At 48.3% G+C, this 24,773-nt stretch overlaps 1 protein-coding gene, 1 non-coding gene and 1 pseudogene across 3 annotated transcripts; 2 read left to right on the plus strand and 1 right to left on the minus strand.

Moving 5' to 3' along the window:
- Window positions 1–1,395: 1,395 nt before the first annotated feature.
- Gm50359 lies at window positions 1,396–8,135 on the minus strand (annotated as a pseudogene).
- A 2,372-nt stretch (window positions 8,136–10,507) lies between these two features.
- Window positions 10,508–24,505, plus strand: Fads1 (fatty acid desaturase 1). 2 transcript variants are annotated; one of them, XM_006527438.2, is made up of 12 exons: window positions 10,508–10,895; window positions 12,558–12,742; window positions 13,316–13,513; window positions 14,009–14,110; window positions 14,386–14,514; window positions 19,071–19,131; window positions 20,543–20,619; window positions 21,332–21,429; window positions 21,627–21,723; window positions 21,949–22,028; window positions 22,120–22,245; window positions 22,502–24,505. In XM_006527438.2, the coding sequence occupies exons 3-12, from the start codon at window positions 13,364–13,366 to the stop codon at window positions 22,551–22,553; spliced, it is 972 nt and encodes a 323-aa protein (XP_006527501.1). In that variant the 5' UTR covers window positions 10,508–10,895; window positions 12,558–12,742; window positions 13,316–13,363; the 3' UTR covers window positions 22,554–24,505. The 2 variants fall into 2 exon arrangements, with proteins under 2 accessions (XP_006527501.1, NP_666206.1); NM_146094.2 differs by having other exon boundaries at window positions 10,519–10,895; window positions 12,558–12,668.
- Mir6993 (microRNA 6993) lies at window positions 19,006–19,070 on the plus strand. Its single transcript, NR_105959.1, has one exon. It is a non-coding gene; the product is annotated as a microRNA 6993 (primary transcript).
- Window positions 24,506–24,773: the final 268 nt, after the last annotated feature.

Below are 24,773 nucleotides of genomic sequence, written 5' to 3' on the forward strand. Positions count from 1 at the left end.
ACAAAGAGAAACCCTGTCTTGAAAAAAAACAAAAGCCGGGCGTGGTGGCGCACGCCTTTAATCCCAGCACTCAGGAGGCAGAGGCAGGCGGATTTCTGAGTTCGAGGCCAGCCTGGTCTACAAAGTGAGTGCCAGGAGGACAGCCAGGGCTACACAGAGAAACCCTGTCTCGAAAAACCAAAAAAAAAGAAAAAAAAAAAAAAAGAAAAAAAAAAAAAACACTAACAACAACAACAACAACAAAGAGGAATAATAATTCCTTAGGGTTAATTGTCTGAATAGTATGTAAACACAGGTGTTATTTTAACTATAGACACTGGGGGATGGAGAGATTGTTCCATGGTTAGGAGCACTTGTTGCTCTTGTATGGAACTCTCAACGCCCAAATGGTGGCTCATAACATCTCTAACTCCAGTTCCAAGGGATCTGACACCCTCTTCCCATCTCCTCTGGGAACAGGCACACTTACTCTGCACAGACATATGTGCAGTCAAACACTTGTGCACATTCTATAAAATAACTTTTTAAAATGACACTAGACATTCTTAGGGCACCATTAGAGTACCCCAAAATCAGAAAAGGTGGCAGAGCTGAGGAGTTCTTCAGGTACAAATCCGTACCCGGCTACCTTAGCCCTGCGACACAACATTTAACCTTACTCCAGCCCAACTTCTTCCTCTGTAAGTGAGGTTGGGTTAGTTTTTCCCTCTGCAACAGGAAGGAAATGAACAAAAATGTGCAAAATGCTGAGACCTGTATTTGACGTGTAAGTACTTGCTACCAACAAATACTTTTCCTGGGGACCCACAAGTGTCTGCTCACCCCAGATAAGGCACCAGTGACCAAACAAACAATCACACCCACCTCTGGCTTAGCAAGCCAGCCAGTTTCCTGGAGTTACTTAAAGGAGCATGGGTGAGTGGGTGAGGGGTGACTTACAGGCACATGGACAATTCAGGTAGCTCTACTACCGATCAGCCCACCCCAAGAGGCTAGAGAGGTGGCTTGGCAGTTAAGAGCACTGGCTGCTCTTTCAGAGGACATGGGTTCAATTCCCCAAATCTACCTGGCAGTTGACAACCACCTGTAGCTCCAGTCCCAAGGAATCCAGTCCTTCTTCTGGTCTCTGGGGGCACCAGACACACAAGTGGTGCACAGACATACACATGATGATAAAACTTACGTAAATATTAAATATTGTTTTTAAAAAATTTCACCACACAAAAAAACCCACTATAGAGTGAGCGATGACTCAGCAAAGCCGCAGTCACTTCCACTTTCCACACCACTTGCCAAGACTCTCCTCTCCCCAGCAATGGCTTCTGCTCATGGAATACTCAAGAGGAACTGAGGATCTAGGAACGTTTTTATGAATTTTATTTTATTTTTTTCATATTAATAAACAACTTTATTCCGGTCACCATACCGGGAACATTCCCAGCTAAATGCACAGAGAAGCAAGGTATTACTATGTTAATACAGGAGCCAATGAGTGACATGGGACAGAATATGAGGAGATAGCATCAAAGTTGTGAGGTCAGACCAGGACAGAGGCCCTAGGCTGATATCATATCGGCAAGGCATATCTTCAACATCTGTATTGTTTCAGTAATGTTAGGGGAACAGATAAAAAGAAAACTAGAACTAGATTCTATGACATTTTGAGTAATGCTGCTATGCTCACAAACACAGACTTCAGGGCATTCTAGTGGCACTGCCACAGGCAAGCAGCTTGCCCTTCACCACTTCCTCAATTTCACTTGCCTGAACTCCTGTCTTTGAACCAAGCCTTGATGAAAGTCTCTTATAAACAGCGAAATTGTCTCAGACAGCAATGGCTACATTCTAAGAGCAACAGGCATCTCTGGTTAGCTATCCTCTAGGAGTGACTGACGGCTCACCTCAAGCATAATGCAGAGGATGAGGACAAGCAGTACAGAGCCTTCCGGAACTCTCTGTGCAGACTGATGCCTTGGTGAGGCTGCACGGCTGCTGCTCACATGGCTTAGAGACCACAGCCTAGCTCAGTCTGCACACTGCTAAATATCATGGCTACAGGTGTGATGCGAGCCCACCTCCATAGCTCTGGGAAAGAAACCAAATCAAAATGAATAGCCTTCTCTACAGCATTCCAGAATGGACTGTCAAGATGTTGAAGGCTCGCTCTCACGGTATTAACTTTTTTTTTTTTTCTTAAAGGGCACCTGGAGTTACATTTGCCACTTATTTGAATTTATCTATTAGGTGCAAACTTATGGACAATTTATTTGTATTTAATTTTTGGAAAAATAGAAACTTTGGTCATAATAAAACTCCTTAAAGGGTTATTTTTGATTAAAATACTATTTTAGGAGTGATATACAACAAGAACTAGGACGTAAACATCTTCATATCTAACACAGGACATGAGCTCTTCACCAGCATCTTAAATACAGCGGGAATCAGCAGTGCTTACAAATGGAGGATAGTCTTAATGAAGTTACCTAGTTATCAAAGTAAGGCACACCCTGCTATTGTCACCCATTGCTGTTAGGCAGTAGTGTTCTTCTTGGAAGGTCCAAGTTGGGAATCTAATTACCCAAAGGTTTAAAATGTGTTTTTGAAGATGATGTCAGATGTGGGGACAGTTAGTTACCTTGAACAAAACCCCTTCCTGGAATCCACAACAAGGCATCAGTGACAACATGCACCTCCATTCAGCACTCGGAACCACACAAGTCCTCCTTCCCAGTCCAGAAATCTGCAAAGCACTGTGCAAAATGTGGGGAGGGTAGGTCACGGAAGACCCTCGAAGCTGGGCCTCTGCTCAAGTCCAGGGATGAGCTGGCCAGCACCCCAATGAGAGAAAACCACACCTGATGCAAACTGCAAGAGGTTTTATTATCAGCTACCCAGGGGAGCGGTGACAGTAGGGGGCTTTTACCAGCTAGTTGAGGAATTGGGAAGAGTTGGGAGGAGTTGGGAGAAGTTCTTCTCTTCCTGGTGTCCTTGGTGAAATTTACAAGGCAGCAGGATTGGGGAGTGAGTTCTTTCTGAATTTTTATCTCCTGTGTCCTCAGCACAGGAAGCCAGGCAAGTGCCTGGCTGGGTCTTTTACAATTATCACATCTCTGGTTGTAAAGTATAGAAACTAAAAGGCTTTTTGCTGGCTATAGAGAACAAAGAGCTTCTTTCTGGCTGTATTTTTAGAGATCAGGGAAAACAAGCTTGGGGAACGTCCAGGGGCTTTACCTTCCAGGGAGAAACGCTCTAAGTCGGGGTTCACAGTCACACCTCCAGTTTGGAGTGTATATGAAAAACAAAGGCACATTTTCTAGGCACTAAACTGTATGTAAACTAACAAAAATAATCACTTGGGGAAAACAAAACAAAACAAAACAAACAAACAAAAAAACAATAGGTAAGCTTGATAACCCAGCAGGTTCTAAGTAGAAAGTCTCGAAGACGATCCTGACCACTGGCCTTCAGTTTTGTCTGCTCTTCTTTAAGAGACACACCGCACGATGATGATGGTGACAATAATCACCAGGACACTGATCCCTATCACCCACATCTTGTAGTTCTTCCACCAATACTTTCTCTTCAACTTGGCAGCACTTGTTTCAAACTGCGAGGCACCTGCCAGCAGTGCATCTGCCCGGCCATCTAGCTCCGAGAGCTTCTGGTCTGTTCTAACACCTTATCCACATGGACTCTCGTGATGTCAACCACCTCACCTGCTTGATTTTGTGTCTGCTGGAGTCTTTGATTACTGCCAGTGGCAGCACTTGACCCGCAAGGCACACCTGTAGACGTTTTTTGGCAGCGGTGGCGGCCTCTTATGAATTTTATAAATCTCCTTACTGGTCATCACATGAAGAAATATTCCACTGTAGAGGAAACAGCACCACAACAGTGTTCCCTAAAGAAATGGGGGTGGGGAGGCTGAGAGATGGCTCAGTGATTAAGAGCACCTTCCAGAGGACCGGGTTCAATTCCCAGCACCCACATGGCAGTGACTGTTTGTAACTCTAGTTCTGGGAGCTCCAACACTCTCACACAGACATACATGTAAGCAAAACACCAATGAACATAAAATACAAATAAATAAATAATTTTTTAAAGAAGACAATGAAAGGGAATCACAGCTGGAGATGGTGCTTGCCCTACAGGACCCTAGATCTGAAGAGCCTTCCAAAACTACACAGAAGAATAAATGGTAAGGAAGAGAATTCAACACCTCCACAGGAGATGTCAGGACAGCATCCTCTCCGACACACTCACTGCCTGTAGGCTGTGTTCCCATCCCTCTCCCTAAGACCCAGAGATCAGAGCTTTAGCTTCTGTTGCAAAATCTCCTGGGGCTAGAGGACAAAGGCTCTTCACTTGGACTGCCTGAAGATCAAGATCTCAATTTAGTTTAAAAAAAATTAAAAATGAAGACAATCAAGATTGCAAAAACTGTGGAATATTTTTAATGTTATACTGAGTAAATTGCTAACCTGTCAACCACCACCCAATTCAATAAATGATAATTCGATAAACCAGCAAAGGCTCTCAGAGAATTCTTTTGAGCAGCATAACAAACCCAATATTTTAGAGAGTGAAGCAATGGGAATTTTGATTCATGGAGTGTCAGCCCTGGAATGTGGTGAAGTTTTCTTGGCTTAGAACTGGGTGTGCTATCACTCCCACACTGGAAGCCGCGTCCACAATAGCCTTGACCCTGGGATGACCTCAGCAGCAAGGGGGGGGGGCAAGTCTCATCCCCTCACCATCAGCTCCTAAGACTCAGCTCTTCTATTCACAAGTCAAAGGTATGATGAGCTGAAACAGTACTGAGTATGGTCGTGCCCGGCAACCTAAGGGTTGTAACATTCTTGTAACAACAGAATCTCAAATCACATGTGCTGAACTTTCAGCCAATCGCAGTCTGCAAATTGCCCAGCGACATGTGTATAAGACAACTACTGAGATGTTACTAATCGGCTTCTTCCTCTACATCACTTCCTTTTCCTGCCCATAAATATCCCCAGCCCCTTTGCTTCATGGAACCTTCTTTCTGAACCTTCTCTCGGCTCAGGCTACTCTCTGATTCCTAAGTCTTTTCTCAGCACAAATAAAGCCTGCTAAATTTAATTAGTCTAAAGGTGTTTTCTTTCCTTCTTATATTAACAGCTGGATGAGGGCTTAATTGTGATTTTAATTGACTTCCAGAGGGTTTCAGGTCAGTTCTACTCCTAGTAAGGCTCCTGGAGTTGTGCTTGGAGCTCTCAAACTATCTCTGAACAATTTTAGCTGCAGAGAGCCCATGATTTGATCAGCTCTAACAATTAACTAGTCTGGATCTAGTTAAGAGAGCTCAGGTATTTTTTAAAAAACAGATACTCTTTAAATCTAGGAAGTCTGGGAATCTAAGAGTCTAGTTCTCTCTCTCTCTCTCTCTCTCTCTCTCTCTCTCTCTCTCTCTCTCTCTCTTTCAAGACAGGGTTTCTCTGTATAGCCCTGACTGTCCTGAAACTTACTTTGTAGATCAGGCTGGCCTCGAACTCAGAAATCCATCTGCCTCTGCCTCCCGAGTGCTGGGATTAAAGGTGTGCACCACCATGCCTGGCTCTCTATTTTTTTTAAATACCAGCTAACTTCATATACAAGAAAAAAGAAGCTCAGAGTGTGTGTATTTTTAAAACTGAGTTAGCATGCCGGGCAGTGGTGGTGCACGCCTTTAATCCCAGCACTTGGGAGGCAGAGGCAAGCCGATTTCTGAGTTCAAGGACAGCCTGGTCTATAGAGTGAGTTCCAGGACAGCCAGGGCTATACAGAGAAACCCTATCTCAAAAACCACCTCCCCCAAAAATTTTTTTAAAAATGAGCTAGCGGCAGATACAGTGGTGCATGCCTTTAATCCCAGCACTCAGGGGGCAGGGGCAGGTGGATGTCTATGTATATTGAGCTCCAGGCCATCCAAGACTACACAGTGAGTAGAGAAAAAGAAGCTAGAGGTTTAAAGGACAACCTAGAATTATAATGACCACAGTGAGGAAGCTTTAACCTGGGAAAACTCTTCACTTGCTGTGGTGGTTTGAATATGCTTGGCCCATAGGGAGTGGTACTGTTAGGAAGTGTGGCCTTATTGGAGGAAGTGTGTCCTTGTGGGGGTTGGCTTTGAAGCTCTGCCCAGTGCAGAAGAGTCAGTCTGCTCCTGGCTGCAGTCAGATCAAGATGCAGTACTCTCGTCTCCTCCTGCGCCATGCCTGCCTGGAAGCTGCTATGCTCCCGCCTTGATGATAACGGCCTGATCCTCTGAATCTGTACAACAGCCCCAATCAAATGTTGTTCTCTATGAGAGTTGCCTTGGTCATGGTGTCTCTTCACAGCAATGGAAACCCTAACTAAGACCCTTGGAACTCACATGGAAAAGAAAGGAAGCTGAAGCCATAAAATCAGTGGGATCAAGTCTTACAGTCAGAGATTGTCTCTATAAAAGGCTCATTTTTTACAAAGAGACAATAAAGTCATCTTAAAGGTCTTTTTTTTAACTGGGTGTGGTGGTGCACGCCTTTAATCCCAGCACTTGGGAGGCAGAGGTAGGTGGATTTCTGAGTTTCGAGGCCAGCCTGGTCTACAAAGTGAGTTCCAGGACAGTCAGGGCTATACAGATCTTACACGCGCTCGCGACCGGCCAGGAAAGACGCAACAAACCGGAATCTTCTGCGGCAAAGCTTTATTGCTTACATCTTCAGGAGCAAGAGAGAGAATGGCGAAACCCCGTCCCTTTTTAAGGAGAATTATCCTCCGCCTAGGACGTGTCGCTCCCTGATTGGCTGCAGCCCATTGGCCGAGTTGTCGTCACGGGGAAGGCAGAGCACATGGAGTGGAGAACTACACTTGGCACATGCGCAGATTATTTGTTTACCACTTAGAACACAGGATGTCAGCGCCATCTTGTAACGGCGAATGTGAGGGCGGCTCCCCACATACAGAGAAACCCTGTCTTGAAAAAAAAAATCTTTTTTTATAAATGTAGTCAAAACCTTTAGCCTATCAGGACAAGAATCATTGTTCCATAGGGCACAAAAAAAGTTTGGGTTCAGGGAACTGGTACTTAACACATGGCTGAAATTTTAGAGTAGACTCTAGACTGGGCATCGTGGCACATTCCTTTAAGCTAGCACTCCAGAGGCTGAGCTAGGCAGATCTTTGTGGGTACAAGGCCATCCTCATCTACATGGTCAGTTCCAGGCCAGCCAAGGCTGCATAGAGAGGCCTTGTCTCAAATAACAAGACTTGCTTCTGACTCCCTACGTACATGGATGCGCTTATAGATATGAGAAGTTTGGTTTTTTTTCAATTTTCTTAAAATATTGTCAAGTTAAACTATAAAACAGCTCAATTTAATTGGATTTAAGGAAAATAAATGCCTTTCTAAACAAACTATTCTTCCCAGAGCATAAAAACTACCCCCAGATGCTTTCCAAGTTTGTGACTCAGCTTGTAAGTGATAATGTTTATGGGTCAATTAAAACAGCCATATCTTCGGAATTTTCCATATGAAGTATATTGCAGATACACATCTTTTTTTATTTATGCTTACCAGTAAAATGAGCTTATGTTATCTTTTTAAAATATGTACAAGTGTTTTACCTGTATGTATGTGTGTGTACCATGTATGTACCTGGTGGCTGTGGGGATCAGAGAAGCATGTCAGATTCCCTTGGAACTATAGTTAAAGATGTTTGTGAGCCACTGTGTGGGTGCTGGAAACCAAACCCTGGTCCTCTACAAGAGTAACAAGTGCTCTGAACTGCTGAACCGTCTCCCAAGCCTCGGGGTCATGTTATCCTATGTAGGTTTACAGATAAAGTGAACTCATGGTATAAAATATTTCAGCAAAAAAAAAAAAAATCCGGGGGCTGGTGAGATGGCTCAGTGGGTAAGAGCACCCGACTGCTCTTCCAAAGGTCGGAAGTTCAAATCCCAGCAACCACATGGTGGCTCACAACCATCCGTAACAAGATCTGACTCCCTCTTCTGGAGTGTCTGAGGACAGCTACAGTGTACTTACATATAATAAATAAATAAATAAATAAATCTTTAAAAAAAAAAAAAATCCATGATGATGGCTAGCATTTTAACATACCATCTTTGTAAGCCATGACGATGGTGACTCTTCATCAGTATTGACTTGATGGATCACCCTCGCCCAGGGGACACACCTCTGGGGGTGTCCGTGAAGGGTTTCCCAGAGAGGACTGCCAGAAGAGGGAAGGACTGCTCTGAAAGTAAGTGGCACAATTCTATGGGATCCTGAACTCAAGTGGGTAAAGGAGAAAGGCATCGGAATGTGAGCAGTCCTCTTATCTGTCTCCTGGCTTGCCTGAATGTGAGCAAGCTCGGAATGCCACAGCTGGTGCCATGGCTTCTGCCTATGCTATGCCCATGCCTACCCTCGCACTAGGAGCCGTATTAAACCCTCCTTCTTAAGCTGCACCTTGTCAGTATTTTGGCACAGCTGGGAAAAAGCAGCTAATACAGCAATCTAAGCATTAATTGTTCAAAACATGTGATAAAGGGACAGCAAGGCCGCTTAGCAGGTAAAGGTACTTCCTAGAAGCCTGATGACCTGAGTTTAGTCCCCAACACCCACATGATAGAAGGAGAGAATAGACTCCCGCAGGTTTGTCTTCTGATATCTACATATAGGCTGTGGCATGTATGGTTTTTTTCCACTGACACACACAGGTAAATACTCTAAATAAATAAATAAATAAATAAATAAATAAATAAAATTAAAAGATTTTAAGTAGTAAGATATAAGATAAATTTTTCATATAAAATTAATACTTCTTATGCCAGAATGGTTTAGCACCATTATCAAGAACGGGAAACTGAGGCTGAGGAATGTCCGTGCAGACAGTTTAGTTCTCACACTTAGCCAGAGCAAGAGCGAAACTCCAAGGAGAATAGAGATGTTTTGTTCCCAGTAAAGTTCCCTATTGCAGAAAGACCCACAATACACAGAATTGTTAGAGAACAGGCTCTGTGCCACAGTTGGCAAACGGCGCTCTAAAGAAGCTCATGCTTCCAGAAATAGAGATTGCTAGATTCACCAGTCTACACACTGCTGGTGTAACCACTGCTGAGGCTGTCACACAAACTTCACGATTGATTGCGTCCTACTGTCTCCTGACAATTAAGGCCACTAAACCTGTATAATTCTAATTAATATAGTGAAACACAGTGGTGCTTGCCTATGATTACAGCACTTGGGAGGCCAAAGCAGGGCGATCATTGCAACTTCGAAGCTAATCTGTTCATCACAGTGAGTTCCAGATCAGCCAGGGCTACTGCTTCCAGGGACAAAAATAACAACAAAACACAATACGAAACTAAGATCACTAGAAATAGAAAATGCTAAAGCTAATTGCAAATGTTAAACTACATACAAAGAAGGCAAGGCTGGCCTTTCTTCGTTTTATTTTTGTTTTAAAATCGTTTTTAAAATTGCATTTATTTATTTATTTACGTGTGTGTGTGTGTGTGTGTGCTGCCATGAATTGCAGGCAATGTAGGCTAGAAGAAAAACTTGTGGAAGTCAGTACTCTCCTTCCATCTTGTGGGTCCCAGGGATCCATTTCAGGTCACTGGGTTTTGCATCAGGCAACTGTTCCTCCTGAACCATAGAGCTATCATTAGTATTGTTATCATCATCATCATCACCACCACCATCATCATCATCATCACATTTTAGTTAGTGCATGTGTGTGTGTGCATGCGTGCATGTGTTAATTGTGTGTGTGTGTTCCTAAGTACTATATTCTTGTAAGTCAAAAGTGACGGCCAATCATAGCAGACAAGACTTCTGTTAGCGTTGGGCTATCACGTGAGCAAAAGCCTGGAACTGTAGCCAATCAGTCTCTTTCTTTATGTTAGTCCTCTTTCTTTCCACACATGCTAACTGCCCACCTTGCTAGGAAGGGGGATCTCTGAACGGCTACTGGGTCAGGATGCTGTTTTGTTTGCTAAAGCCACTGTGTTTAATTTGTCACGTGTTTCCTAGGGGCAGGAAATTGACAGAACGTTTGCCTTAGCACAATCTGCTGTATGAAACAGAACGTGGAAAGCAGTGCCTGTAAACCCAGAACTCAGGAGAGTCAGAGGTTCAAGGTCATTCTCAGCTACACAGTGAGTCTGGGGCCGGCCTGAGCAACATGAGAACTGTTTTCTTTTCTATATGTTCACACCAAGCTTCTATGCGCCCTTGGGACCTCCGCCTTAGCTACATCAAGCTGTGACGCACTCAAAGGAACCGTTATCCTATCAATCCCTACCATGCTCAATAAAAAAATAAATAAATAAATTCCGAAGTGGAATAGCCTGGAGACCACTTTCAGGCCCCGCGAGGGGGCGCGTCTCTGCCGCTGGAAGTAGCCTGAGTCTCTCCGGGGAGTGGGGAGTCTGTCTTTGCTACCCGAGAGAGGCGGAGCTCGCGCCCCACGCCACTCGGCTCAGCCAATGGGAGCTCGCGCCGCGGGGCTCGGCGGTCCGCGCCAAGGGTGCTGAAAACCCTGCGCGCGAACGGCGGTCTCCGGGCGCGCGCTCGAGGCAGCCCGACGCTCCCCTAGTTCGCGAGCCTGGCGTGCGCTGCCCCGCGGCCCGGAGCGCGCACCTCTCAGACTCCAGCTTCCCCCGCCAAGCTTGCTATGGCTCCCGACCCGGTGCCGACCCCTGGCCCGGCCTCCGCCCAGCTCCGCCAAACGCGCTACTTTACTTGGGAGGAGGTGGCGCAGCGCTCCGGGCGGGAGAAGGAGCGATGGCTCGTGATCGACCGGAAGGTGTACAACATCAGCGACTTCAGCCGCCGCCACCCGGGGGGCTCCCGGGTCATCAGCCACTACGCGGGTCAGGATGCCACGGTGAGAGCGGACAATAGGCGCATCTGCACCTCGGGGAGGGACATTGGCGGGGAGAGAGGCCTTTGAACCCGGGATGCAAGCGCCTGAGAGACCGGAGCGGTAGACGGTGGCCGGAGACACGCACACTCAAACAAAGGGCTGGTTGCACATCCGTGCTTTGCCTCTGGAGTCTCAAGCATGGGTTGGATAGGAGGGAATGAGCTTTCCAGGCACCCGTTCAACGGTACTTGCAACCTCCGGTGGTGGGAGGAGGAGTCTGAGCAGAGAGTGGGAGTCGCGTCCTGTCTGCCAGGCTAGGAGGGTGAACACAGCCTTGTCTGACCTAGAGAACTGGCCCTAAGTTGGGATTCGGAGCGGAAAGGAAGTGGGAAAGGACTGCTTGCGCTAGGGATGACACTGAGGACCCGGTGCTTGGGCATCACCTGTACATTGTGAAGCCCGGAGGGTAGGGTAATGAACCTGAGCCGGTCCAAGACAGCTTGCAGTTGGAGTCGTAAAACTGTACTCGGATTCTTAGTGCGAGGTCACTTGGGCCAGGGAGGTCGACTATTGAGGGAATAGGGCTCCCGCGCGATTAGACACTTCGCGGGGTCGCGTCCCTTTTCCGTTGTAGCTTACTGAAGGAAGAGTCAGTACGAACCCCAGCTTCTGTCTAGTGGCCCTGTTTTCTCTTTTTAGACCATATCCTCCCTCAGAGGCGAGGGCCGGACTAGGAATGACTTAGGACAGAGCATTCTTTGACAGGATTGTCATCTGTTGGGTCTCTACATTTGGGTCCATCTCCCTTTTAACTACCTAATGCCATCCCTCCGACCTCTTACTCCTTGTCTGCCAGTCTAACGTGCTCCCGGGGTCCTCAGGGTTCCTATTAAGTTGCCCATGAAGTTAGAGGTGGAGGGCCTTAGCGACCAGGCTAGAAGGAGCCGGTTTCTAGAAGTAACCACCCAGAATCCAAACAGCAGTGCATTCCTATACCGGTTCATGAAAGGATGGAGCAGACCCGCTCCGTCTAGGCTTCCCATTCTGTGTGGCTTGGGGGCCTAGGATTTCATGGCAAGGACAGCGATTGGTCTGGATGTGTGGTGCCACTGACCACGGACTCCACCTCCGCTTACAGCTTTTTTTCCCTAAGGCCCTCCCACCCACCTTGTATAACCCATATTAACTATTCCGGAGCGGGAATGGTCAGAATGTTGAGGGAAATAGGGAACCCTGCCCAAAGGAGGAAGAAATGTGAAGAGTTCCCCAGCGCTGGCATAGGTAGGGAGTCTTCCTCACAACAGAAGCTGGCTAAGAAAGAAAGGGACATGTTGAAAGTACTGTAGGAACAAAAACCTCATAGCCCCACCTATTCCCGCAAGCTGCTTCTCTCCTGTGCTAAATTCCTACACCAAGTGTCTGTAGACATGAAGGCTAGCTTCGTCAGGTCCGTGTTTGTGGCATTCAGCGGAGTCTTTCCAGTCTTTGGTGTAGTGCCCTTTCAGTGGAAACCCAAATGCCAGGTGATCTGGGACTGACATCTGGAAGAACAGTAGGGAGGAGGGAGGAGGCCTTGCATCAGCATTGATGCAAACCTTGTTGACCTGGAGGATGGTCTTTGATGTGAGGCCCTTGGGAGCCTGGGAGACAGGGGTCCTCACTGTCTTCTCTCTGTATTTTTAGGATCCTTTTGTGGCATTCCACATCAACAAGGGTCTTGTGAGAAAGTATATGAACTCTCTTCTGATTGGAGAGCTGGCTCCGGAGCAACCCAGCTTTGAACCCACCAAGAATGTGAGAGGCCATGTTTGCTGTTTGGAGACTTAGTTGTGGAGGGAGAGGGGGCAAATGCCTGCATAGGATCACAGGTGACGGTTCTTGGGAGTCTTGAGTAGTCATGGGGTAATAAGCCCACTGGAGCTTGTTCCAGTGCTACTACCACCGATGCTCCCATCACCAGTCCTCCCACCAGTAGTGCTCTCATCATCAGTGCTCCCACCAGTAATGCTCCCATCACTAGTACTCCCATCACCAGTGCTTCCATCAGCAGAGCTCCCATCACTCGTATTCCTATCACCATTGCTCCCATCACCAATGCTCCCATCACCAGTGCTCCCATCACCAGTGCTCCCATCAGCAGTGCTCCCATCACTGACAGCAGACCTATTTACTGAGCATCATGTACCAATGTAAACTCATAAAATACTCTTCATATATGCACACATAAGAAAACACGCTCAGAGAGTTTAAGCTGCAGAGACCCAAAGTAAGTCTGTTTAGCTGCCGGACATGATGCCATTTATAGGAGCTTTTCCTATCCTCCTTCCCCATCAGGGTATCTTTGCCTAAGACTGTGGACTTCCCACAGCTACCTGCACGGGAGGTTCTCTTCAAGGGTTAGGGGTGCCACTGAGAAGAATTATAGCCCCCGTCTCCCACAGAAAGCGCTAACTGATGAATTCCGGGAGCTGCGGGCCACAGTAGAGCGAATGGGCCTCATGAAGGCCAACCACCTCTTCTTCCTGGTCTACCTGCTTCACATCCTGCTGCTGGATGTGGCTGCCTGGCTCACCCTTTGGATCTTTGGAACTTCCTTGGTGCCCTTCATCCTCTGTGCAGTACTGCTCAGTACAGTTCAGGTGAGAGTGGCTTTGCCTGGTTATTCTCAGAATTCCTAGCGAAAACATCAAGGCCAAGAATCCTTCCTGGGGTCTGTAGATTCACAGGAGACTCGGCACAGGGAGAGAACACACATTCTCTGAAATTTCAGGTTCAGGTTCTACCACAGTCCCAAGGATGCCAAGAACCAATGGTTGGCTCCCTTCCCACCATTGATGCTACCCAGTATAGTGCCAGCCAATCATGGTCCGGCACCAGGATTTGTACTAACAGTCTGTTTTCTGAATGCCAGTCTGTCCTAAGTCATGGCACTTCAGAGGAAAGAAGGGAGTATGGTCTGCCTCAGCTCACATGTGACTCAGGGGCCAAGAGGGAATTGGAACCTGGGTTCCATGGCTTATCCTAATGTGCTCCCTTAAGGTACTGCAGCAATCCAGAATGGAGGAGCTGCCAAGGTCTGTGAGAAGGCCTTAGCCAGGCCGGGGCTGCCCTGAGCACTAACCTTTCTCCTTTAGGCTCAGGCAGGTTGGCTACAGCATGACTTTGGGCACCTGTCAGTCTTTGGCACCTCGACATGGAATCACCTGCTACATCATTTTGTGATTGGCCACCTGAAGGTCAGTGAGATTATCGGGTTCCCCCAAGCCCCAGTCATTCGTGGTTGTCAGAGTATGGGAGATGTGCTCATGACCCTGGCTTTTGTTTCTTTTAAAAAATTATTTATTTATCTTATGTGCCTGGGTACCCTGCTTGCAGGGTATATCTGTATGCCACGAGCAAGGGCGTCAGATCCCCTGGGACTAGAGTCATAGACAAGTTGTGAGCTGTCGTGTGGGTGCTAAGAACTGAAGCAGGGTACTCAGGCTGGGTTTTCATTCGCAATTCTCTGTAGGGGGCCCCCGCCAGCTGGTGGAACCACATGCATTTCCAGCACCATGCCAAGCCTAACTGCTTCCGCAAGGACCCCGATATCAACATGCACCCCCTCTTCTTCGCCCTGGGGAAGGTCCTTCCTGTGGAGGTAAGCTGGGTGTGAGTGCAGAGGGGAATGGAGTGGCCTGTTCTGCAAGCTGAAGGGAAAGTGCTTGTTTGCTGTTATCAGAGATGGTAGGACATCAGGGGCTAAGCTGCAGGGCTCTTGCTTTCTGGAAATTGTGGAGGGCAGATAAACGGGGACTGTTCAAGACCAATCGGTTAGCAGTTACTGCACAAAACTGTCCCACTCTGTAGAGGATTCAGTGGGTTATAGGGGAGTCTGTGCAAGCCCCTGCTCATCTTTGACGATGACTGAGATACCTCTTTGGGGTGCTGTTTGACGCCCTGCTCCTGGAAGGCCTGTCCTTGCACTTGGCGTTTCTGTCTCTTACGTCGGGTACCTGCTGTGGCACAGCCTGCCTTGCCTAGGACTTAACTGTCTCACATGTCTCATATCCGTGTCCAGAACACTCGCTCTGAGTACAGCTGGCTTCTGTATCTCTAGATTCCGCATCAGTGGATTTAAACAGATACTCAGAAAAAAAAAAAAATCACACCCATCCTGAACATGTACATGCTGTTTTTAATTTATTATTACTGTGTGTGGGCACATGTGCCATGGCACACGTGTGGAGGTCAGAGGACAACTTTTGTGGGGTCACTTCTCTCCTCCCACCTCTATGTGGGTCTTGGGGATGGAACTCAACTTACCAGGCTTGCATGGCAAATACCTTCACCCACCGAGCCATCTCACCAAGCCTATTGGGATTTTCAACTTTATTTTATTTTTGGTTGTGAGCTGAGCTGTCTCTCCAGCCCATCTTTATTGATTATTATGAGAGCAGGTGTCAGAGGACAACTTAGTGGGGTCAGTTTTTACCTTTTCTTAGGCTCTGGGTTTGAGCTCAGGTCGTCAGCTCCCTCAAAAGTGCTTTTTACCCTCTGAATTCTCTCAGGGAGGCGTCTCACCCCCTGGATCTAGACTCTTCCTAAATAGCACATTATGATAACTATTTTCTGCATAGTGTTTACACTGTATCAGGTATAGGCAATCTGGAGAGGGTTTATTACATGCTGGGAGGAGGCTGGATAGAGCTCAGTGGTAGAGCATTTGCCTGGCTTGAGTGAAGCCCCGGGTTCTATACACAGCGCCAAAAAGAAAGAAGGATAGAGAAAGAAAAATCGGGAGGGAGGGAAGGAACGAAACCAAGCATGGTGGCACGTACCCGTAATCCCGGCACACAGGAAGTGGAAGTAGGAGGATTGAGAGTTTGAGGCTAACCTGGGTTACATAGCAAGACCTAACTAAAGCGAGGTGGGGAGGACCAAAGCCTATCTCCCAGCCTGCGGGGCTAGGAGGGCATATGTCAGTTATTGCAAGTAGGATGCCACTTCACGCAGGGGACTTGAACATCTGTGGACACCTGGAACCAATTGTGAATACCGCTGTACTTTTCCCTCCCATTTGAGGCCAGCCCGTCTTTCAGCGTGATCAGCATTGGCTTTGAGTAGTCAGCTGAGGCTGAGAGCTGATGGGAGAATGCCCAGGGGTGGAGAGCTGGTGAACTCGCCTGGCATAAGCAATAGAAGGTTCCGAATGCCCAGCAGAGTTCCTTGAAAAGTTAATTAAAAACCCTCCCCGGAGCTCTGCCAGCTCCCCTCCCCCCACCTAATGGCAGCTGTTTGAATTAAGCTGTTGAGCACAGTTCATTTTCAGGCATCAGTTCAAGGTAGTCTGGCTGCTCTGTCCTCTCTGGCTGAAACCTACTGTGGAAGAGCCTTGGCAGTTCTGGCTCTGCTGGCACAGGGCACTCAGAGCTTGAGTCTTGGGCTCCATCTGTCCCTAAAGCTCCCATTTTCACAGTTTCCAAGCACTGGCCTCAGCTGGTCTGTTCTGTGTGTTCCCTTTTGCTCCGTCAGCAATGCACGGTAGGGAACTGGCCCGTGTCATTCTGAAACAGGGCAGACTGCTCGTCAGGAAGAGCACTGGGCACTAAGCACTTCTCTTGTCCCCACAGACGATTTTGCTGGTTCTTGATACTGTGGCTTTCAAGGAACTGTGGTCCACAAACATCAGAAAGAGAGAGTAGGGGCTAGGGAGATGGACCGGTGGACAAAGTGCTTGCCACATAAGCGGGAAGACCTGGGATTGAATCTTAAGCACCTGAGCACCCAGTAGAGACCCCCAGAGCTGACCTCTGGTCTTCACATGTGTGGGCAAGTACAGCTGCACACATGCGTACCCCTCTCTCCCTCACCCCCACAGACACAGAAAACGAGAACGAATGGATGTAGGAGGCAGGGTTTGGTCTCTCTGAGGACATCTTACCTTACTGCCATCTGCCCAGTGCCTCCTAACACTCTTGGAGAACAAAGTGGTACAGGGAAGACTTTGCCCTCAACTCTTGGAACTCTGAGAGTCTAAGCACTGCGGGCAGACCATAATGTTCTTGATCACTGTCTAACGGGGTAGCAGTGGACAGGGTTCTTTCCCATAGCAGTCCCCACTCACCCCAGCAACCAAGAGCGGTGCTTTGCTTCTATGGAATCTCCTTGGTTAATGCTGTGAGGCTTCTTTAGCTGTCTCCAGATCGTATGCCAATTCCATCAAATTATCCAGCTCCAGTGCCCCCATTATCTGGTAACTGTCCAATTTGCGTTGCTATAATAAAATACCCGAGGCTGGGTAATTTATAAAGAAAATATGTCTGCTTAGTTTATTGGTCTCAGGGACTGAAAGTTGAAGATGGAATAGCCCCAGCAGTTTGCAGTTTGCCTCTAGGACGAGCCCTGTGAAGGATGCCAGACATCGGTGGGAGTGGCCGTGAAAGCAAATGGGGTGAGATAGAAGCTAGATTAGTCTCTAAAACAATCCACTCTCAAGCAGGAACTCACTGGGGTCCCACTGGAATCATAGGAATCCCCTCAGAGGGTGATTTCATCGACTCTCGGGGAGCTGTGCCTCTTGACATCACTGCCTTGGTGACCAAGCATGCGGCATGTGGACCCTTGGGAAACAAACCACATTGCACAGCACCCGCATGGTAGCACTCAGCCTGACCCATCTTCTGCTTCATTTGCCCCTGGAACTATATGTGCTGCTCACTTCTGCACCTCTGGACAAAGCCAGAACACACAAAACCACAGAGCAGACCGTATATAAGTGAGCCCAAGGCCTGCCTGCAGGACGGAGTAGTCGGAGACGCAGCTTCCTGAGGGCCTGAGTAACCTGGCCTTCCCTAGCTTTCTGGTGTGGTGGGCCTCGAGGGCTCTGGTTCTGGCTACGCCCTGTACTTTGACCGCTTTTCTTTGGATTTGTGCACACCTGCCATTCCTCATTATTTAGTTATCAGGGCCCAAGGGAGGCCAGGCCTGAGTGTCTTTGCCAAGCTGCTGCCTTTCTGTCTGCCCTGCCCACTGTCTGTCCTGCTCTCCCCCATCTGTAGTCTGTAGATGATCTTGAACTACAAGTTTATTACCCACTTCATCGCCTCAGATTATAAGATCTATGGAGATGAGAATGCCCTACTGTTTACCTCTGTGCTCTTGGCACCTCAAACAGTGAATAGTGGTATACCCTCACTCCAGGGCTTGTTGAGTGACTCCGTGAGTGTAGAAAGATTGTCTCATCTAGCCAAACTGGCTTGCAAAGAACACAGTTTTGATGAACAATTTATAGGCCTGGCTGTGGATATGTGTGAAGGTAACTCAGAATGTGCTCTGAGTTGAAGTCACCAAAACTAATTGGGGCAAGAAGTGCAATGGAGTGAGACAGCAGAACACATATGAACCCATGTGAGTGGCTCTGGGCCAGATGAATGGTCTGGTGAGCCCCAGTCCGTCTGTTCAGTAGCTTGGCTTAAAATAATAATAATAATAACAACAACAACCCACTCAGGGGGCAAATCTTTGCCAAAACCCTTCGATCGCTGAGTTGTTCTTGGTAATCTTTCTACATATATTACTAAACTTTCAAGGGGGTTTATGAAACTCATGTTGAAGAGTCCATAAGAGAGGCTGGGGATGGCTCACTGGTTAAAGGCATGGGCTTTGCTTCCAGAAGACCTGGATTTGATTCTCTGGACCCAGTTGGGAACTCACAACCATCTGTAACTCCGGTTGGTCTGCTGCTCTCTGCTGGCCTCCACAAGTATTGCATGCACTTGGCACATTCATGCAGGCAGACACCCATACACATTAGACTTAAAAAAAAAAAAGAGTCTAAAAGATTGTGATGGAAAGACTCAGGCCACCGATTCAGGGGCAAAAATAGTTTTCTGTTAAGACTCTGAGGTCCAAAGAGTACCAGAAGCAGGAGGGGGTTGGGCCTGGAAACCATGTGACAGAGACTTAGATAGCCATCAGGAATCCTGTAGACTGACTAGTGTACACTCTTGTGTGTTCCTTGTCATGGCAGAGTCATAGGTCACAAGCCAGGGCCGGCCACTTGCTCCAGGAACATGTCAGAGACTTTCAAAGGTAGCAAAAAGCTAAAGGTTCTGGAAGTAGGCCTAGAGTCAGGACAGGGAAAGTTGGTGGCTCAGTGGGAGAAACGGGTGTCTGTCTGGTCTCTGCTGCTGACTTGCGTTTGTTTCCTCACAGCTCGGGAGGGAAAAGAAGAAGCACATGCCATACAACCATCAGCACAAGTACTTCTTCCTCAGTGAGTGTCAGCCTGGGGGCGGGGGAGGGGCGGACACCACTAGAAGAGGCCTAGGGGGAAGTACTGTCTGCGGATGCCCCTCCCCCCACAATCTCAATCCTCCACTCTTCCTTCCAGGAAGAAACTGAGTGGTCCACAGGAGCCTTGTCTTAAACCTAGTCCCACAAAGGTGGGGTCAGTTAGGATGACTCCTTGGCCAGTGGGGTCCGAGAAGAAATTTGTTTAGCAACTGTGCAGAAGACGGTTTGCTATATCCTCCCTACTTCCAGAACCTGCTGCATACTGCCCAAATTTAGGCCTTAAAATTCCTTTAAGACCTCAAGTTTTAGGGACCAGTTTGTGGGTACTTTTGATGAGTTTTGAGGGCTTTTTGTTTGTTTTTGTTTTTGAGAGAGAGGTTTGCGCAGCTCAGGCTGACTTCAAACTTGGCACCTGTATCTATTTCAAGTTTTTAAAGGAAGCTTGGGGAGGCATTGGAATTTATCTAACTGCTTATTGCCAACTGTCCCTTCTAGAAAAGGCTGGACATGGTGGAAGGGTTGAGTCAAGACTTCTATAACAAATAGTTTTAGGTCTGGGGAGACGGCTCCGTTAGTAAAGGGCTGGCTATGCATGTGTGACCCGATTTTAGATTTCTAAGCTCCACCCCCTACCCACACACAAAAATCCAGAGGTGGTGACACGCATGCCTGTAGTCCCAGTGCTGGGGATGGGAAGGGTCCATGAGATGGCTTAGCGGGTAAAAGCCTGACAACCGGAGTTTAGTCCCTGGAACTCACGGTGGAAGGAGAGGAAGCAACGTGTGTAAAGTTGTCCTCTGACCTCAACATATGCACTTGTGCACTACAGCCCACACTCACACATACACATTGCACATCGGGAGGGGGGAGGGAGGGGGGGAGGGAGGAAAGAGTTTTAGAATCTGTGGCATATCCAGATGAAGAAGCTATGAGTGGAGACTGTCATGCCGAGGTTGGTATAGCATCAGGTGTGCCTCAGACTGTGACAAGTCAGCAGAGTCCTTCCCCTGCCCTTTGACCTATATAGTGGAACAGTGAGAATGTGACAGGACTGCGGAGGCAGAGCTGTGGTCCAGGCACTGAGGGAGTATTAATGTGCCCTTTTAAAGGCCTGAGAGTAGAGTATGTTCCATGCTTGAGGCTTAAGCTCCCGCACGCCCTCCACGAAGAAGGGATACTGCTCGCAGCCTCGGCTTCTGTGGCATCCGTTTGCAGAGTTGGCCTTCTCTAGGCTTGTGTTCCTGGCCAAGTGCTCATAGCTTGTAGTTGATGGAGGAGCGGTGGGGCAGCTAAGGGGTGACAGGAGGCAGTCCTGTGCTGGGGGCCATCTTACCATAACAGCCCTTTCTAACCCCTGCTTGCTCACTCCTCCATCTCCTTTTCCTCCCCAGTCGGACCCCCAGCCTTGCTGCCTCTATACTTCCAGTGGTATATTTTCTATTTTGTGGTTCAGCGGAAAAAATGGGTGGTGAGTATCCCTAGCCCGAGAGCCTCGTGCACCAGCTTCTCCAGAACTGCATAGGGAAAGGTGTGCTCTGTGGAGCATGAAGACTCCAAGGTTGACAGAGCAAAACAGAGCCAGGGAAAGAGGCTCTTCTCTAGATGAGATGACTTGGCCTCACCTGCACTCTGCTTCCCCATGGCAGGGTTCATGCAGGGCTCTCCTAAGGTTCTCAGGCTGCACCGCACTCCAGAACTGCAGAGAACAGCGGGGGAGAGATGTAGCGAATGGTCCCTGCTCTCTGGGAACGTAGGATTAAGCTGAAAGTGGTAGGCCTGTGAAAAGACATGCAGTCCAAAGAGACTTTGGGGATCCTCAAAAGAGATCTGGCTGGACCTGCTTTTCCAACTGGTCTCAGATGTAGGGCCTGGGGAAGACAGGCTCTGAGCAGACAAGCTGGGAACTGAGGCGTGAGCTCAGATACTGATCTCAGTGTAGAGGACTCAAGTATTGGAGGAACGAGTGTAGGGCTTGGTTCACTGCAGAAAAGGACCCAGAGCTTCAATCTATATGGTGGCCTAGACAGAGCTTTGGTCCTGGAATGTGTAGTAGCATTTAGACAGGGTAGGAGGTGCTGTAGGCAGGGAGACTGAGGGGAACCTCTGTGAAGGGACAGGCAGGGGGCTGGGGTATCCCTGGGGATGTTGAGGACAGTGCCACTTACCCATTCCCTCTGCAGGACTTGGCCTGGATGCTCAGCTTCTATGCCCGCATCTTCTTCACTTACATGCCGCTGCTGGGGCTGAAAGGCTTCCTGGGCCTTTTCTTCATTGTCAGGTATGGACATGTGGTGGGATGTAGAGGTTGGCTTGGAAAGTACAGGTGACAGATGGGTCTGCGGGCTGTGCGGGGCCCCAGCCCCAGGGGTCATTTGGGGCATTGGCTTGGGAAAGTCACAGGCTGGTGTTGCAACTGGGGAATAAGAACTCCATGGTTGGCTTGTACTGCTTATGGCCATATGCCACATTCAACAGGTTCCTGGAAAGCAACTGGTTTGTGTGGGTGACACAGATGAACCATATCCCCATGCACATTGATCACGACCGGAATGTGGACTGGGTCTCCACCCAGGTAAGAGACAGTCACTTGGAAGACCTGGACATGCCCCCAGCTACTGAAAAGGGTAGATGCTGGACAGAAATAGCCAAAGTTGTTTCCTCAAACAAACCTTGTTATCTTGAGACTTCTCCCACTGAGGGGGTGACCAGAGATAGGGGAATAGTTCCACACAGCCTCCCCAGGGAAGACCCAGCACTCTGACATGGAGACCTGCCCTCCCTCTACTTTCTCCCCCAGCTGCAGGCAACCTGCAACGTTCACCAATCAGCCTTCAACAACTGGTTCAGTGGCCACCTAAATTTCCAGATTGAACACCAGTGAGTAGAGAGACCTAGGAAACAGGGGTGGTGCAAAGGCGGGGAATGGATAGGGAAGCAGAAGCCACTGACTACTCTGCTGTCCCCAAAGCCTCTTCCCCACCATGCCGCGGCACAACTACCACAAGGTGGCACCCCTAGTACAATCCCTGTGCGCCAAGTACGGCATCAAGTATGAGTCCAAGCCCCTGCTCACAGCCTTCGCGGACATTGTTTAGTGAGTATGAGCCTGGGAAGCTGGCAGTGAGGAGGAAAGCCACGGTGATGGGCATGCGGCCTGCGGTGGGGTGGGGAGTCACAGGAAAGATTCCTGGTCATCAGCAATGGCACCGCCAGGCCAATGGCACGGTGTGTTGGTCCATGACCAGCCCGACTTCCTCTAAGCAAGTGGGTAAAGCCTCTGAGGGGAAGGGGACCTATCTGCAGGTGAGTGGCTCAGCCTCCCTCACTATCTGCTCCTATTGTCCCTATAGCTCCCTGAAGGAGTCAGGGCAACTCTGGTTGGACGCTTACCTTCACCAATAGCAGCAGCAGACCTCCATATGGAGGAGGAAGAGGACACCTGGAGCCAAAGCAGGAGTTGGAGGGACAATGCCACTATGAATCTAATGTTTAAAAGGTTAGGGAACATGGATATTCGTACTCACATCTGCGCCCCTCCCCCTTGCCTTCTGGGTACCAAACTTGAGGGAGGGGAGAGCTGTTGAAGCAGGAATTCAAAACTGTTATTTCTTCTACTTTGGCAGGGGAGGGGGACAAATGGTGGTACCTACAGAGCTCTGCATGAAGTAGGGACCCCACACTAGATAACCCCTCTTGTAAAGTATGAGCCCATCTCACTGGGCTATCTGACTCTCCACCCTCCTTGTTAGTCTCTGAGGAACAGTGCAACTCCTTCGAACATGATTTAGAAAGAGGGCATTCATGCATAGAATTCTGAGGCCTGGCACAACTCCCTGCCCAGGAGCACAGCTTGCTGCTGAGGGCTGGGTGTGACCGTGTCTGCCTCTGGCTGCTGGGAGAAGCTGTTTTTCAGTTTCAGAAGCAGGCAGGACAAAGGCCAGGACTGTGGTTTGGGAGGCATTTGGCCCTGGAAGGTCCTGGCACACGCAATTCTTGGGTCTCATTCCATCCAGGTTCCAGAGAGAACATTAGATCTTAGCTCTTGACAAAACGGATGGCAGATACTGGCCTTTGAAACTCTGTTGATTCATCTCTTCTAATCGGTCCCCAAGGAGAAAGAACATAAACAAAGAGTGAGGTCTTCCCTCCCACTGAACACTATTCCCATAGTTTCCTTTTGCTCCCCAGCCTGTAATTCTAAGTTCAACAAAACAGTTGTCAACAAAAGTGACTGAGGCTTCCACCAGAGTGCCAGGGCTCTGTGCAGACTCAGAATCCCTGTTCCCTATGTCACGTTCCAGCATTGTATAGCACAGTTCCATGTCACAAACAGGAAGGTTAGAAACACTAAGGTCTGTGAACATCACTGCTGCAGCGAGGCAGCTCCTCTGTCTACTCGTTCAAGTGTCTTACTCTACTGGATGCTGGATAGAAATTTAGGGTAACTTCTGACAAAGTGTGCCGGTCTAACAATAAAATAGGGTTTTGTAATCTTCTGGTTGGTAAAAGATATGTTCCGGAGAATATAGGAACATGCCCGGAGAGACCTAACCTGTATGTCCACTTTCATGCTCTTGTTCCCCAAACCCCTGGGCATTGTTGTCTGCTCAAGAGATTCTACTGGAAGCATGATGACCCACCTGTCTGGGAAGAGAAAACCTCAAGAAGGCAAAGTGCAGTGCGTGTTTGTGGTCAAGATGAGGGTGTTAAGGGATGTTGGAGTCTGGTGTAGAGACAGGCAGGTTGCAGAAAAGCACAGATCTTTGCCAGTGGTTGGCCCTGATTGAAAACCTGTTTGAAACAGACTGTGTAGGAAAAATCAGGATTAAAGAGTGCTGCCTTTATGGCTCCTTCTTCAGAATAGGTGCAGACCCCTCCCCGTGCCCGTTCCCTGCCACCCGGGGTAAGGAGGTGGCACTACCAGTCTGTCTAACCCACTCACTGGCTTTGACCTTCAACTGCCAGTCTGGGCAAATACCAGTGAGCTCTGTTGTACCAAGACCAGGTCTTCAGAGCATCTGAACCACTGTGGCCTTCTCTTCTCAGCCTTCACTGTGACACGGGGGACATTGAGTGACAAGCCTCAGAATGTTACAGAGGTAAAGTGAGGCATCTCAAATCCACTGACAGATAAGAAAACCGCGTTAGAGGGAAAGTCACCTCTGCTATTGTAGAAAGTGGCAGAATATCCAAACTTAACTCTAGCTTCCATGTCTGTCTTTATTACCTTCATCTTCCTACTTCCTGTCCCACCGGCATCTCACTTAATTGAGCCTAATGTCAGTATCTGTGTGTGCCAATGCTGTTACCACATCCTGGTGAAGCTAAAAAATAAAATTTAATTTGGACCAAAAGAATGTTGTTATTCATTTGAAATCCGCGCTGCTTGTCTGCACATGCCTACCCGATGCCCTGGTGCAGAGAAGGGGAGCTGCCTCAGCTGGTAAGGCACTTCCTATCCAAGCTGGTAAGGCACTTCCTATCCAAGTTCCGATCCCCAGGACCCATGTAAATGCCAGGGGTGGAGCTCTATAACCCAGCATTAGCAGAGGTGCATCCTTGGAGCTTGCTGGCCAACCACCTTCGGCAAATTGGTAGGCTTCAGGTTCAGTAAAAACTCAG

Source organism: Mus musculus, chromosome 19 (genome assembly GCF_000001635.26).
Source record: "Mus musculus strain C57BL/6J chromosome 19, GRCm38.p6 C57BL/6J".
Taxonomy (NCBI): Eukaryota; Metazoa; Chordata; class Mammalia; order Rodentia; family Muridae; genus Mus; species Mus musculus.

Coding starts and splice junctions, on each gene's coding strand:
- Fads1 (NM_146094.2), top strand. CDS start 10,683: ATGGCTCCCGACCCGGTGCCGACCCCTGGCCCGGCCTCCGCCCAGCTC. Junction 14,111..14,385: donor TTGTGATTGGCCACCTGAAG/GTCAGTGAGATT, acceptor AATTCTCTGTAG/GGGGCCCCCGCCAGCTGGTG. Junction 21,724..21,948: donor TGGACTGGGTCTCCACCCAG/GTAAGAGACAGT, acceptor TTTCTCCCCCAG/CTGCAGGCAACCTGCAACGT.